Source organism: Podarcis melisellensis (assembly GCF_964234715.1).
Source record: "Podarcis melisellensis genome assembly, chromosome: Z".
In the NCBI taxonomy this organism is placed as follows: domain Eukaryota; kingdom Metazoa; phylum Chordata; class Lepidosauria; order Squamata; family Lacertidae; genus Podarcis; species Podarcis melisellensis.
In genome coordinates this window covers 46,088,195-46,103,214 of record NC_138547.1, presented here as the reverse complement: position 1 = coordinate 46,103,214, position 15,020 = coordinate 46,088,195, and the positions used below count along the sequence as shown (strand labels likewise).

Below are 15,020 nucleotides of genomic sequence, written 5' to 3'. Positions count from 1 at the left end.
GTAGTCTAGCCCTCACAGAAGGCTGGCCCACCCACAGGGCAAGGTGAGGCAACCACCTCAGGTGTCAGGGTCCAGGGGGGCAGCACATCCCAATGTTGATGTTTCTTTCCCATCTCACTTGGAATCATAGAATTGTAGCGTTGGAAGGGACCCCAAGAGTCATCTAGTCCAACCCTCTGCCTTGCAGGGATCTTATGTCCAACGTGGGCCTGAGATTGAGTTTCATGATCTACAGACTCAGCTGTTGTTCCTGATGTAGATCTTTCCTGACCCCTTATTCCCTGCCTCAGGTGCCAAAATGTCTTTGGCCGGCCTTGCTACACTTCCCAGCACCCTTAACAAACTACCCTTCCTGGGAATGGTTACGAGTGTTGGACTAGAACCTGGCTGGCAGACCAGGGTTCGAATCCCCGCTCAGCCATGAAGCTCCCTGGGTGACCTTGAGCCAGTCACCATCTCTGGTCTGATCTACCTCACAGGGTGGTTGTGAGGATGAATTGGGGAGGACGAGAACCACATACAACACCTTGAGATCCTTGGAAGATAAAGGTGGCATAGAAATGTAATAAATAAAAACAAATAAAATATTTGCGGGGCCAGGGTACTTAATGCAAGGCAGCCCAAACAACAGATGATCTGAGCATCTTAAGTATGGAGAAGACCAGCCCTTCATGTCTCTGGAGCATCTGCCTTGCGCTCCAGCTGCTGCCGCCGCTGCCGCCCCATTGCGCTGCGCCCTCCCCGCCGGGGCAATCCACGCCTGCTTGTTCAGTGCTTCTGGTAGGCCGAATGGGTTGCATGCCCATCTTTGGGCCGGGCTCCGGTTGCAGGGCCCTCCCCCTTGCCGCCTGCTAAAGATAGCCAGGGCTCGTTTTTCGCCCAGCCCCGAAAGTTGCGGTCGAGAGAGCCTCTCTGACTGACAGGGATGCGTGCTGGACAGTGACAGAGCCGGCCCGGCTTGCTTGCCTGCCTGCCTGCCTTTCTTTGTGAGGGTTTGGATCCCCGACCCAGGAGATGGCTTTGCTCTGCTATAACAAGGGATGCGGGCAGAAGTTTGACCCGGAGAAGAACACGCAAGGTAAGTCAGAGGTCCGGGACCAGCGATGGGCGGCCTCTGATGTCCACGTGACTCCGTGCGAGTTCCCACGGCACTCAGGAGAACCGCAGGAAGTTTGTTTGCAAGGAAGTGTGCGTGTAAATTAGGAGAGTTGCTTTAACAGTTGACACGTATGCATGTGCGCGCGCGCGGTATTACCGCTTGCTTTCTTTCCTGTGCCGCTCCGGCGAGTTCAACAGGTGATGTGATCACCCCAGAGCTATGATAAGAGGCTAAATTTCTGCCTGATGTTCACAGGACAGGAATCTCTGTAAGCGAGAAACCCGAAGACAACAATATATTGTTATTACAGTATTGTTACTAATCTTTACCGTTGATTAACTAAACAAGTCTCAAGGCAATTTATGGGTAAGATGATTAAAAACACTTAAAAACACAAAAGTAACAAATGCATTTAAAACATGACCTTGCAGATCTGTCTCTGGCTGTGTACTCACATACTGTACTTCTGAAGCATATACACGCTGGAACCCTGGGAACTGTAGTTTACCCCTCAGCTACAATTCCCAGCACTCTTAACAAACTACGGCTTCCAAGGTTCTGGGGTGGGGGTTGCTTTAAAGGTACCGTGAGCCCTAGAACCAGCACATTCAAAGCACATGTCAAGCAAGGAGAATGTCTCAGTCATCTGCAGAGTCTGTAGTATCATTGCTATGCTTCCAGAGGGAAAAAGGTGGAGTCTCCAAGGCAGAAAGTATTACTTCAAAAGCACCTCTTGGGCTACACACACACTTAAAGCACATAGCTTCACCCTGGGAACTGTAGCTTATTATGGGTGCCGGGAACTGTAGTTCTCTGTGGGGCAAACTACAGTTCCTATTATCCTTAGGGGGAAAGAATGTATGGTGTATAGACAGCCTTGGTTTACCTGCTCAGTGCCAGGGTTGCATTGCTAGAGTGAAAAGACAGACAATAACAGTGCATTAGTTATGGGTTGATCCTGGACACATCCTTCAGTTTTATTAGTGTTACCATGTTATTGCTGTTGAAATGCCCCCCCCCTTCTGTTATAGATTGGATTATTGCAATGTGGGTCTACTCTTAGGCCTGCTCTGGAAGTTCCGCCGGTGCAGAATGCTACACCTAGACAGTTAGTGGGGATAAATTCTCACCAGCACATAATTCCAAAGCTCAAAAGCTTACGCTGACTGCCCATATGCTACCGGGGCAAGCGCTATGCTTTTGTATTAATTTACAAGGCCCCTAGCCACCTGGGTCCAAGTGACCTTAGGGAGCACCTGATCCCTTATATCCCTACCTGATCACAGAGGTCTTTGGGGGACTCACTGTTCTTGGCCCCCCCATGGCTCAGATGCACAGCGTGTTTAGTATTGTAGGCACAATTTTGTGGAATTCCCTTCCTATGGAGGCCAGAGGACCCCTCCCTGTTGAACCTCTGGCACCTACTGAATGCTCTATTATTATCATTATTATTCCAGCAGGCTAAATAAATAAATAAATAAATAAATAAATAAATAAATCTATTATTTGTACCCTGCTAATCTGACTGGGTTGCTCCAGCCACTCTTGGCAGCTTCCAACATAAATAAAAACGTAACACAACATTACACATTAAAAGCCTTCCCTATTCAGGGATGCCTTCAGATGTCTTCTAAAGATTATATAGTTACTCATTTTCTTGACATCTGATGGGAGGACATTCCATAGGGTGGGTGCCACCACCGAGAAGACCCTCTGCCTGGTTCTCTGTAGCTTCATTTCTTGCCATGAGGGAACCCCCAGAAGGCCCTTAGAGCTAGATCTCAGTGTCTGGACTGAACGATGAGGGTGGAGACACTCCTTCAATGTTTTTTTCTTTTGTAACTTTTTCTTTTCTCTCATTACCAATAAACGTATAACATACAGATTACATAAACATCTCTCCCTCCCCCCCCTTTGGACTTTCCTCGGCTTCCGTTTCTGATTTATTTACCTCCTTATATTTGTAAAAGATATTTGTATCTTCTACAAATATCATACTTTCCCCTTTTATTACATTACCTATTCCCTATCCATAAAACTGTGAATGTTTATTTAAATCCTACCATCAGATCAATGTTCTTCCTTTGTTTCTGCAAATATAATATAAAAGGTTCCCACTCTTTTTCAAAATCCCTATTGTCCTTTTCCCGAAGTCTGTATGTCAGCTTCACCATCTCTGCAGTTTTTCTTGCCATTGTTCTTTTGTTGGAATTTCTCCAGTCTTCCAATTCTGTGCTGGCAGTATTCTTGCCACCGTCATTGCATACATAAATAGCGCCCTTTTCTCTTTTGGCAGGTCTTGCCCTAAAATGCCCAACAGGAAGGCTTCTGGTTGTTTAACAAATGCTATTTTAAACTTTTTTTAAAAATTCATTGTAAATCATTTCCCAGTATACCTTAACCTTTTTACAATCCCACCACATATGACAAAAAGTCCCTTCAACCTCTTTACACCTCCAACATTCCCTCTGCTCATTTTTATATCTTCATATAATTTTCCTTTAACAATATACAGTCTGTGAATTTCAAATTTACTTTCCAGAGTTTTGTCCAATCTTCAAATTGTATGTTGTGGCATATATCTTGTGCCCATTTAATTATTACTGATTTCACTTCCTCATTTTTCGTTTCCCATTCCAAAAGAATGTTATACATTTTCTTTAATAATTTTGTGTTCTCTTCTATTACAGTGGTACCTCGGGTTAAGTACTTAATTCGTTCCGGAGGTCTGTTCTTAACCTGAAACTGTTCTTAACCTAAAGCACCACTTTAGCTAATGGGGCCTCCAGCTGCTGCCGTGCTGCCGGAGCACGATTTCTGTTCTCATCCTGAAGCAAAGTTCTTAACCCGAGGTACTATTTCTGGGTTAGCGGAGGCTGTAACCTGAAGTGTCTGGCCCTGGTGATTTCCCTGCCTTTCCTTGGTTTATTCCATCTATAATTTCCTGCATGGTTATTTCCTTCAATGGGTGTTTGATTTTCTAGTTTTAACTGATTTTTTTTTTGTATTGTACAATAGAGACAGTTGTAATCAAGGGATATGTAATTTGTTTAAATAAATACGATAAATAACACAGCACAATGAAAGTCGAACAAAACCCTAGACTGTTTGTGTTTTGAAAAGCTGCAGGATTTCAGCGGGGGACTATGGGACATGCACAGACTGGAAATGCAACAACATGTTCACCCCAGAACCTTTGCGAGTGCAAACAGCATCAAAAGTGGGATCATGTACAACCACTCCCCAATACTGCCCCAAGCACAAATTGTCCTGAATGCCCAGTGAGAAGGATATCTGAGGGTCCAGGGGTGAGAAAAGTAATACCGCTTGCAGACTTCACAAAGGGATCCAGTTGCCCACTGTGATAATGGGATGCAGGGCTACATGAGCCTTTGGCCTGATTCAGTAAGATGAGAGCCTGGATAGCTCCAGTTGGTTGGAGTGGTGGTGATAATGCCAAGGTTGTAGGTTTGATCCCCATATGGGGAGCTTATTCCTGCATTGCAGCGAGTTGGAATAGATGACCCTCAGGGTCCCTTCCAATTCTATGATTCTGGCTGAACTGTTGACTTCTACCATTTTTGTTTCCTGCTCTCAGATTCCTGCCTCTACCACCCGGGTTTACCCATCTTCCATGATGCCTTGAAGGTGAGTTGGTTGAGCAGAGCAGGGCAATGAGTTGAAGATTATCACTGCAGTGCCACATCCTTGCATAGGATTGCACAGGGTCTGACTGGACAGTGGGGTCTGGAGAGACTGGCACAAGGCATGGGAATAGCAGGTTGTTGATCAGGTATTTGTGTGTATGGGGGGGCATCCTGTTGCTTTACATTTTGGCTGGGCTTAGTAGCCCTTGGAATTCCTATCATACCACTTTAAACTGTCATGGCTCCCCCCAAAGAACCCTGGGCACTTTAGTTTTTTAAGGGTGCTGACTGTGAGTTGTTAGGAGCAAGGGAAGATTTAGGGCTGTGCAAGGGAAGGAGAGAAGGCAGAGGCACTAGGCTTTGAAAAGGAGGTGTGAGACTCTGACAGTATCTCTTTCCCAAAACCTAATTAATGCATTCCCAACTTTGGGGTGCTATGGGAGCTTGGGAGGGCTCCAGCACCCTGCTAGAACCTCATGTCTCTTTCCCAAAGCAGAACTGCCCCCTCACCCACTTTTGTGAAAGCAGCATGAGGGCTGGGTGTGTGTGCGCAAATTTTGGCGCCATCCAAGTCTGCCAATGATAGAAGACCCCCTCCCACACAGAGCTGCAGTTCTCAGGAACCTTAACAAACTGCAGTTCCTGCAGTTCTCCAGGGAACTGTTCAATGTGAGGATGTGAACTGGCTTTCTCACTTCATGCTCCATGGCTGTGAATTAAGAGCATCTGTCCTGTGCCCACCGTTTACTGTGAGGACTGGGGAACTGGAGGTATGAGTTTGCAAAAAATGCCCCTGTCCTCCCAGCACCAATGCTGCATTCTGGGACTTGTTGCCCTGCCCCCCTGGTGTTACTGGTGGTTAAAAAAAGAGCACATAGGTTTTCCCCGCCAGACACCAGTATTAAATTTCTAGTTGCCTCTGGTAACCATTTGTGGGTTGCTGTGTTTGTGAAATGGAGGACTTACCCCTATGTTATTCCTCCCAGGGCTGGTCTTGCTGCAAGAAACGAACCACTGACTTCTCAGAATTCCTCTCCATAAAGGTGTGTTCTGTGCCCATTGGATCTTCCCCTTCACCCCATAGTGCTGGCTCCTGTGAGCCAAATGAGTTTTGACCGATTTCTGGTGTGCCGCTCTTTTGGGTGAATTTCTTTGAACTGTATGAGCCTTATGTTGAAGGTTCAGGCAGATGTTCTGATGACCATTGCCTTTATGTAAATATCCAACCTGCTGAGCCTTAGAGTCATAGGAAGCTGCCTTATACTCAGCAAGACCATTGGTCCATCTAGCTCAACATTGTCTACATGGACTGGCAATGGCTCTCCAGGGTTTAGGGATCTCTTTCAGCCCTACCCTACTTGGAGACACCAGGGATGAAATTCAGGACTTTCTGCATGCAAAACAGATGCTCTGCCACTGAGCTATGGCCCCATCCCATCTCAAAGACTTAGAGCAGGTAATTAACAACTGGAAAGCAGCCAAACAAGCACTGGCAAAACAGCTAAATTAAAATGGCTAGTTCAGAAAAGGTAGCAGATGGTGACATGTTATATTGACGAACACTGGATCAACCTGTCATGTCTTGAACATATAAAGCTGAGCTTTCCTAAATCAGGCCAACTGGACCACCTAGCCTAATATTTTCTTTCCGCTTGGTAGTTTTGCAACTGAGATCCTTTTACAGGGGAGATGTTGGGAACTGAATTGGGATGTTCTGTGTGCAGAACAGGTGGTCTAACACAGAGCTATGGCCCCCCCACCTCCATCTCTTATGGCAGACATTCACATGAATGTACATGCAGACATAAGCAGCCAGTGCATGGAATAGGAGAGTGCTCACTTTCAAAGGCAGGAGGGATCTTCCTCACAATATAAATGAGTGCTACTAACATGCTGTGGCAATGTGGCATATGGGCGTGCTCCTTTGCTTACAAGTACATGGACACATCATGTGCCTTCTGCAGAGGTATTTTGTAATATGTGAAGGGGCCCTTAGTGGGCCACTGGTTCCTATAGCTTTGGGCACTTCCAGACAACCTGTTTATTGAGCATTCCTCCTGAATCAGTTGTGGAGAGGTTCAAACTAGGGCCGGACGCTATGCATTTTGTCCCCACAGGGCTGCACCAAAGGGTATCACAGCAATGAGAAGCCTCCAGAGCCAGAGGAGGCCTCGAGTGAGCCGAAGGTCAAGACAAGCACTGAGGTCATCATCCAGGGGCCAAAGTCAGCGGAGATGATGGAGCGTGAGAGGCCCAGGTGAGGTGGGGAGAAAGGGCAGGCCGTTCTCCTGGGACCAGGGGCAACGGGTTAAAAAATTGCCTTGTACCATATCCTCCAACATTTATCCAATGAAAATAGAGATATCCTATTCAGTAATAATGATAATTACATCCCACCATCTGATTTGGTTAGCTAACACATATAAAAACATAATAAAACATTAAACATTAAGAAAAACTTCCCTATACGGGTCTGCCTTCAGATGTCTTTTAAACGTTGTATAGTTATCTCTGTTTTTTTGGGGGGGTGTCGCATAACTGAGCCAAAACCAACATTTCTCTGATGGAAATAGGGATGTCTTAAGGAAAACCAGTACATTCCAGGATCAAAAACGAAACCAGGATGGCTTCTGTAAATCTGGGACCGTCCCTGGAAAATAGGGACACTTGAGGGTCTGTTATACTGAGCCAGACCATTGGGCCCCCCAGCTCAGTTTCACCTATCCTGATAGACAGCATCTGTCCACGTCATCGAGCAGAGACATTCCCAGCCCTACCTGGAGATGCCATTTGGGGCTGAACCTGGGACCTTCTGCATGCAAAGCAGACGCTCTGCTACTGAGCTACAGGTTCTTGCTGGATCAAACCAAGAGTCCCTCTAGTCTAGCCTGCTGCTCCCCTCAATGGCTAGCCAGATGCCTCTTGCAAACCCCCCCCCCCCCAGGAGAGTGTGAAGGCAGCATCCCTTCCTTGTTGCATGCCCCAGTGTCTGCCACTGAGAGGCAGACTGCCTCCAGGTATTAAGGCCCCATTTTGGTGCTGTGGCTAATTCCTGTTTAAAACCCTGGGGACTTGTGGCAGGGAATTCCACAGGTGAACTGTGTATTTTGTGAAGGGGGTGGCACATGGTGAAAACGGCAGGGTCCCCACCTTCTTGGAACCCTGTTTCAGATGAAGCTTGGCAGTAACTCTGAATCTTAATGTATCATCAAATCTCTTTTGTTTTTTATTTTGTTAATGTTCTCCAGTTCCGATGAGCCTAAACAGCTGCTGCCTGTGAAAGTGTCCGGATCTCTGGCGCAGGCCCTGAGCAAACTGGATTTAACCCGCAAGGACCACCCGCCAGTTCAAGGCTCAGCAGACACTCGTAAGAGCCTTGCTGGTTTGGGAGGGTGAGGTGGGAAATAACTACAAAGGGGTACAGGACAGATATTGTACTTGGAAAGGATTCCCCCAAGTTTTGGTGTCTGCAGGCATATTTGGAAATCTAAGAAACTGTTGTGGGCACCCCAAAATACACCTTTCACAGAATAAAAAATAACAATGTCCAGAACCCCCTCTCAAAAACAGACAAAACTCACCCCCCCCAAAAAAAACACACAAATAAGACTGCATCTGCAGCAAATGTTTAAAGCACATTTGACACATGTTTAAAGCACATGGCTCTCCCCAGAGAATCTTTGGAATGGTAGATTACCCTTCCCCCAAAGCTATAATTCCCAGCACCCTTAACAAACTACAGTTCCCAGTATTCTTTGGGGGAAAGCTATGCACTTTAAATATATGGTGGAGATGCGGCAGGGGGCTCCCCCATCTTGTTTAAGGCCCAAGGTTAAGAAGTCCAAGCAGTTTGAGCAACCACATGTTTTCATTTTAGAAAATCTGAGCTGGGTTCCCTTTCTGCTACAAGCAGGAGCCTGCAGTGGCTACCTGTTGCTCTGCTGGATCAAAATGTAAACTCTTGGTATCCAGTACGGCACTGAGCAATAGAAGATGAGCTTTATTACAGGGGTGTTTGGGGTTGTTGCCTTTGTGCTGAGCATCGATAGGCTCAACTGCCCACCTCTCTTTTTATGGGTCTGATAGCAGCGCACAGCAAATCAGTCACCCAGATCTACGAGCTCAGGGCTGTTAGTTAGCATAGGATCTCCCTGGACTTTAATCAACCGCAGTGGATTGCACTTTGCAGAGTCAACAGGGCTAAGCTCCTAGAAGTGGGTGGGGTGGCCTGTCATTTGGGGGTTTGCAAAGTGTCCTCAAGATGTTTGCCTGACTTTGCATTTGTGCTTCCCCACAACAGCTTCCCTGGAGGTGAGCACTGGCACTACCTGCAAGAACTCAGGCTGCAAGGCGGTGAGTCCTGTGTTTGGGTTTGCCCCTCCCTTTCTAAACTCCTGGCATGTCTCCTCAAACCTGTGCTCTCTTTCCATGAGAGTTTTCTCAGATTTCCAATACTGCCCCCTCGCCGTTCATTTATGCCCTCTGCTCTGAGACTTTGCATCTCCGATGTGAACTTCTGACCAAGCCTCAAGGCAACCAACCGCACATTTTGGACTACTGCCCCCATGGTTCCCAGCCGTCATTGTCAGCTCATATGTTGGGAGCTGTAGTTCAACATTTGGAAGGGCACCAGGTTGGGGGAGATTGCTATACCCTGTCTGATTGTGAAGGGATGGGGTTTCTGGGATATTTATCTAGCATGGAATTTAGAGCTGAGGATGAGCCAGTTCGCACACATTTCACAGAACCAGGGAAAGGTGTGGCTGGCGCTCATGGGAGTTGTAGTCCGACCACATCTGGAGGGCACCAAGTTTATCTATTTATTTGCTGCATTCACATCCCACCTCTTTCTCCAAGTTGCTCAAGGCAGTTTACGTGGTTCCCCCCTCCATTTAATCCCCACAACAACCCTGTGAGGTAGGTTAGGCTGAGAGGCAGGGAGTGGCCCAGAACTACTCAGTGAGCTTCATGGCAAAATTGGCCTTTGAACCTGGTCCCCACCTAGTCCAGTGCTCTAATTGCTATACCACACAGTCTTTCGTGGGAGTTGCAGTCCAACGTTTGGAGGGTACAACATTGAGGAAGGTTGCCTCAAGCCTAGAGCCCAATCTGTGGAGGCTGCTCAGTTTCCTCTTCCTAGGTCTCAGTGCAGAAGGTCAGCAGCAGGAAGGATGGGGACAGAGGTGGAATTTCTTGCTTCTGTCTTTCATTGGCTCTGGCGCCACCTACTGTTGGGCTCCATGACACCTGCCAATCCCAAAGGACACCAGCCACCACTGGCCTTGATCCATGGTTTCTCCACTCCAAACAAGATTCCTGCTGGGAAATGGAGCCTGCGGCTGTGGCTGGTGCATCAGGAAGCAAAGGGTGGGCCTGGGGCTTCTCTGGCCAGCAGAGAGATGGTTTGGCCTCTGCCTCCCGCAAGGCTGCTTGGCTGACCTTTCTGCCCTGGCTTATCTTCCAGGTTTACCAGGGGGAAGAAAGCGATAGGGAGACCTGCACATTCCACCCTGGGGTGCCTGTCTTCCACGAAGGGTAAGGTGCAATTCCTTCCGCCCTGCCTGTGGGATCATGGGGTGCTTCGTCTCCCATGTTCAACCCATGCTGGCCAGCTGGAGGATGGTTTCTCTTTGTCAGCAGTTGTGTGCTGGTGCGCAGGCTTTCTTCCTGGTGCTATTCTGTTCCTGCATTGTGCTCTGCAGGGTGCAATGCCCTTGGAGCTCTTTTATCATACTCGTACAGCTCGAGCAGGTCGTTCCAGGGTGCAGAATTAAGCACACAGCACTGGACCCCAATCCATATCTGGCGAAATCCAGGACTCCTCCCCAAATACTTCTGCTTAATAGAGCTCACCTCATGCACATGCTTTCCCTGTGCTCACTCTGGTCAATCAAGCTTCTGTCTCCCCCCATCCTGTAGATTCTAGTGAGGATGATGCATTCCAAGGCAGCTTGTGACAAAAAGTAGCCTAAATGCCTATTAGAGCTCATTGTTCCCCATCAGTGAAAAGCCCAAAGTTGTCACAAAATAATTGGACGTTTTTGAGCTATTTTTTGAGGGACATGGGCAAGAACAACACTGCTGACATCAGTTGCCATACATGCAGATTTTCCAGAACATTTAGCTGATTTCTGCCCAGATTCTGCTTTCGGCTGCAGTATTCTGGGCGTGACATATGGCAACCCAACATAAGAAGAGCCGGCATTCTGTTCTCACGGTGGCCAACCAGATGCCCCTTTGGGAAACCTGCAAACACTCCTCCTTCCTGAAGTTTCCAGCAACTGATATTCAGAAGCATCGCTGCCTCCAGATGTGGAGGCGGAGCATAGCCTCCATCATGGCTGGAAGCCCTTGATAGCTTTATCCTCTTCCATGAATTTTTTCAATCTTTTTTTAAAGCCATCCAAGTCCATGACCACCCTTGCCTCCTGTGGGAATGAGTTCTTTAGTTTAACTAAGTGCTGTGTGTATATGTCCCTCCAGTATTCCAATCTTCTGTCGGCAACCAGCCAGCTTAGGTACAATTTGCTACACTCAAATAGCCAAAGTAGGATCAAGGCAAGAATTCAGGGGTGGCTTAATTCTCAGCCTCTTTCCTGTGCTTCTCTCTCCTTTCGGTTCATTTGATCCCCCACCCTCCCAGCATGAAATACTGGAGTTGCTGTGGAATGAAAACCACCGACTTCACAGCATTCCTGGAGCAAAAGGGTTGCAGCCGAGGGAAGCACACCTGGGTGAAGAAGCAGGTGAGGAACACACGCTCCTCTGGACCCCTGTTAGGGATGGGCAAATCTCTCCATTTCAGTTTTCTCAGTCTCTCTCCCCTCTCCTCCCTCCGTTTCTTAAATTCAGCTCCCCACATGTCCGCAGAAATTTCTGGATTTTTAAAAATCCCCATTAAAATTAATCAGTGGGCTGGTGTAAATTTCTCCTAACAAACCTATTTTTGCATGCGGTTTTGAGCAATCCACACATTTCTGCAAGGTGTTTTGATGGGATTTCATGCGTTGTTCTCACATATATACAGTGGTACCTCGGGTTACATATGCTTCAGGTTACAGACTCCACTAACCCAGAAATATTACCTCGGGTTAAGAACTTTGCTTCAGGATGAGAACAGAAATTGCACCATGGTGGCAGCGGGAGGCCCCATTAGTGGTACCTCAGGTTAAGAACAGTTTCAGGTTAAGAACGGACCTCCAGAACGAATTAAATTCTTAACCTGAGGTGCCACAGTACTTGGAAGTGCTGGTCATTCACTTCTTCCCCATGACCTTCACACACACAAAGTAATCCATTAAAGGAGATTGAGAGCCTGCACCTTAAGTGAGTTAATAGTATAAAATGTATTTTAATGTTGCACGTGATGGTGAAAGTAGATGTGATGTAGGAGGGTTGTGATAAGACTCTTTCAGGGGGAAAAAGAATAGGCCCCATTAGCTAAAGTGGTGCTTCAGGTTAAGAACGGACCACCGGAACGAATTAAGAACTTAACCCGAGGCACCACTGTACATGCATTTTGACACATACTTGCCCCTCTTACACACATTGCTTGGCTGGAGAAATGCTTTGCAAAATGTGAAGTTCACATTTGAAGGATAGCTGTGTTCTAGTTCAGGAATTGGGTTGAGAAGTACAAATTAGGTTAGTTTCTCATTAAAATGCAAAAAAGAAAGAAAGAAAATTATCCCCCTCCTCTGCTCGTCAACCACCTTAGTGTGTTTACTGGGCTTCCTATAAAAAGGGGCTCCTTGTCTGTCTTCACCCTTGCTTTGCAGCTAAGATACCCTCCCCGCACCAACCTTTCAAGGCCCACCTGCCTTGAGGGAAGTGGCTGCTCCATAAATAGGAAGTGGGCAGGTGGGAATGTTAACTGGCTATTTTTGGCAGCAGGACAAGAAGTTGGTCTCTTGCCGGCAGGACTGGCACCAAACCGGCAGCCAAGTGGTGGTGACCATCTATGCCAAGACCCCTCTGCCAAATCTCAGCTCTGTGAAGGCCAACCGCACAACGGTAAGGAAGGGCAGACATTGCCTGAGGAGGGCTATCTGCCCCTTGGAGCAACCTTGGCGCTGCTGAGTGCAGTGCTGGCCTGCATGGCGAATGTGCGATCATTGTATTCTCCAAAATGAGATGGGTGTGGTCAGTGCTATTTTTCTAGAAAAAGAGGTGCCGGAACTCACCATGAACGCCTTTTTTCTCTTATAATGGCAATGGCGCCCATCTGAGAGGTGCCAGAACTGAATTCTGGTGAGTTCCAGCTGGAAAAAAAAGCTCTGGGAGTGGCAGTGGGGGTCCTACAGCAGGACAAAATTGTACTGAAGTTGCCTCCTCTTTTTATCCCCCTTCCTGCAGCTGGACATTCATATTACTTTCGAAGGAGATAAGGTTTTCCAGGCAGAGTTGGATCTCTGGGGGGTAAGTTTTGGGTTGCTTCACTTGGTAACAAACTATAATTTTTTAAAAAAATGAAAAAAATATGTGGGACGGGGCCTGTGTTGAGGGTGCAACGACAGCTAAAGCTATTGAATTCCTACTCCATGAGCAGCTGTTAAACACACAGGAAAAATACAGTTACCTTGCAGTTCCACAGTTTGGCTACAGTGGGGAAGCCTAAACATGCCCTCCACTCGCATAGCAGACCTTATAGCATGGCACAGCTATAAACATGCTTCCTAGTGTGTCCAGTCATTGGATCCCTCCCTTCTTTCCCTCAGAAGTTCTCCTCTGCCTGCAGCCAAAGGTTCCAGAAGCCATGATGCTGGCTCCTACAAGAGGCTACTAGCCGTGATGACTGCCCTCCGATAATCTGCTGCCTGAAGCAGTTGCCTTCCTTTGCCTAACGTTAGGGCCAGCGCTATACCATACTATGCCTTGGCTCTGTGACAGCAGAGAGTCAGAGCAGTATTCATTAAATGGCACTCTTCTCCTCTCCAGGTCATCAATGTGGAGAAGAGCTTTTTGAACATGTTGCCCTCCAAAGTGGAAATTACCCTGAAGAAGGAAAACGCTGTCACCTGGGCTAGGCTGGAGCACCCCCAGGGCAAATCACAAATGTTGCGGCAGCAGCAGCTGGAGACAGACAGCTTGGAAAGCCAGAAAGCCAGAGGAGCTCATCTGGAAGAGGAGTCCGATGACAGCTTGAGCTGGTCAGAGGAGGAGGAGGAGGAATGGGAGGAAGGAGAGAAGAGCCAAGCCCTCCCTGCTAGCCACGACTCTGATGGGAAGTGAGTTGCAGCTGAGTGCTGCAGCCTGTGGAATTGGGAATGGGCTGGACTGTTCCCAGCTCTGATCTGTGTTGCTGAAAACAGGGGCACCAACCGGGTGCTACAGGAAGAATGCCCACAGTTTGCCAGGGACAGACTATGCCTGATGCTCCTCCTCCTCTGTCCAGAGCTGCAGAGCTGTCTGGATTGGGATGCAGGTGAAGGGAGGTGTGGGGGGCATATCCAGGGTGGTGGGAACCGGTGTCTGGAATTTCCCCATCCCCTCTTTTGTTTGTGTCTCTGTTGCTGCATTTCATTCATGGAATAAGAAACTTTCTTCAATAAAAAGGAAGGTGAAAAGTATACTATGAAAGTACCACCGTCTTGGGCAGTGTTTTTTGTGGTTGTGTTTGACTCTTGGGAGATTGTGCTTGGCTCAGGGTTGGGGGTAAGGGGAACATAGGAAGCTGACTTCTAGCTCAGTCTTTGTCCATGCTGACAGTGATAAGAATTGCAGGTCTGTTAAGTGCCATTAAGACTCTTTGCCGCTTGAGTATGGCATCGAAAGACTGCACTCTGCCGTTTAATTCATTAAGAGACCAATATAAGCTGCAGCCTCTGGGCGTTAGGAAAACAAGAAGCTGGCTTTATACAGAATCAGACCATTAGATTACCTTGCCCAGTATTGTCCAGCCTGACTGGCAACAGCTATCCAGAGTCTGAGGCAGGGGATCTTTCAACCCTACCTGGAGAAATGAGGGACTGGACCTGGGAGCTTCTGCATGCAAGCAGATGCTCCAAGACTGAGTCCTGGTCCTTCTAGGCTTTGTGTGGGTTTCCATTTCTGAGTTGGGGTTGCCTTCATGTACCTGCTCTGGACAAGGCACAGCATCATTCAGACAATTCAGAGCAAGCAAAGGAAAAGTAATTCTTCACATAGTGCACAGTTGAACTATGGGATTGGCTCTCATTAGATGCAATGGTGGCCACCAGCTTAGGTGACTTTCGAAGGAAATCAGAACTACATGGAAAAGGAGGCTGTCAATAGCCATGATGTGTTGTCCCTCC

At 47.5% G+C, this 15,020-nt stretch overlaps 1 protein-coding gene across 4 annotated transcripts; it reads left to right on the top strand.

Moving 5' to 3' along the window:
• Positions 1-827: 827 nt before the first annotated feature.
• On the top strand, positions 828-14,328 carry ITGB1BP2 (integrin subunit beta 1 binding protein 2). Of its 4 annotated transcripts, none has more exons than XM_081897112.1 (11): positions 828-1,078; positions 4,698-4,747; positions 5,733-5,789; positions 6,864-7,003; positions 7,995-8,113; positions 9,044-9,099; positions 10,211-10,281; positions 11,390-11,492; positions 12,637-12,759; positions 13,102-13,164; positions 13,684-14,328. In XM_081897112.1, the coding sequence occupies exons 1-11, from the start codon at positions 1,015-1,017 to the stop codon at positions 13,975-13,977; spliced, it is 1,140 nt and encodes a 379-aa protein (XP_081753238.1). In that variant the 5' UTR covers positions 828-1,014; the 3' UTR covers positions 13,978-14,328. The 4 variants fall into 4 exon arrangements, with proteins under 4 accessions (XP_081753238.1, XP_081753240.1, XP_081753239.1 ...); XM_081897114.1 differs by having other exon boundaries at positions 829-1,078; positions 9,047-9,099; XM_081897113.1 differs by having other exon boundaries at positions 833-1,078; positions 12,640-12,759.
• The last annotated feature ends 692 nt before the right edge of the window (positions 14,329-15,020 follow it).

Coding starts and splice junctions, on each gene's coding strand:
- ITGB1BP2 (XM_081897112.1), top strand. CDS start 1,015: ATGGCTTTGCTCTGCTATAACAAGGGATGCGGGCAGAAGTTTGACCCG. Junction 4,748..5,732: donor TCTTCCATGATGCCTTGAAG/GTGAGTTGGTTG, acceptor TATTCCTCCCAG/GGCTGGTCTTGCTGCAAGAA. Junction 9,100..10,210: donor AGAACTCAGGCTGCAAGGCG/GTGAGTCCTGTG, acceptor CTTATCTTCCAG/GTTTACCAGGGGGAAGAAAG.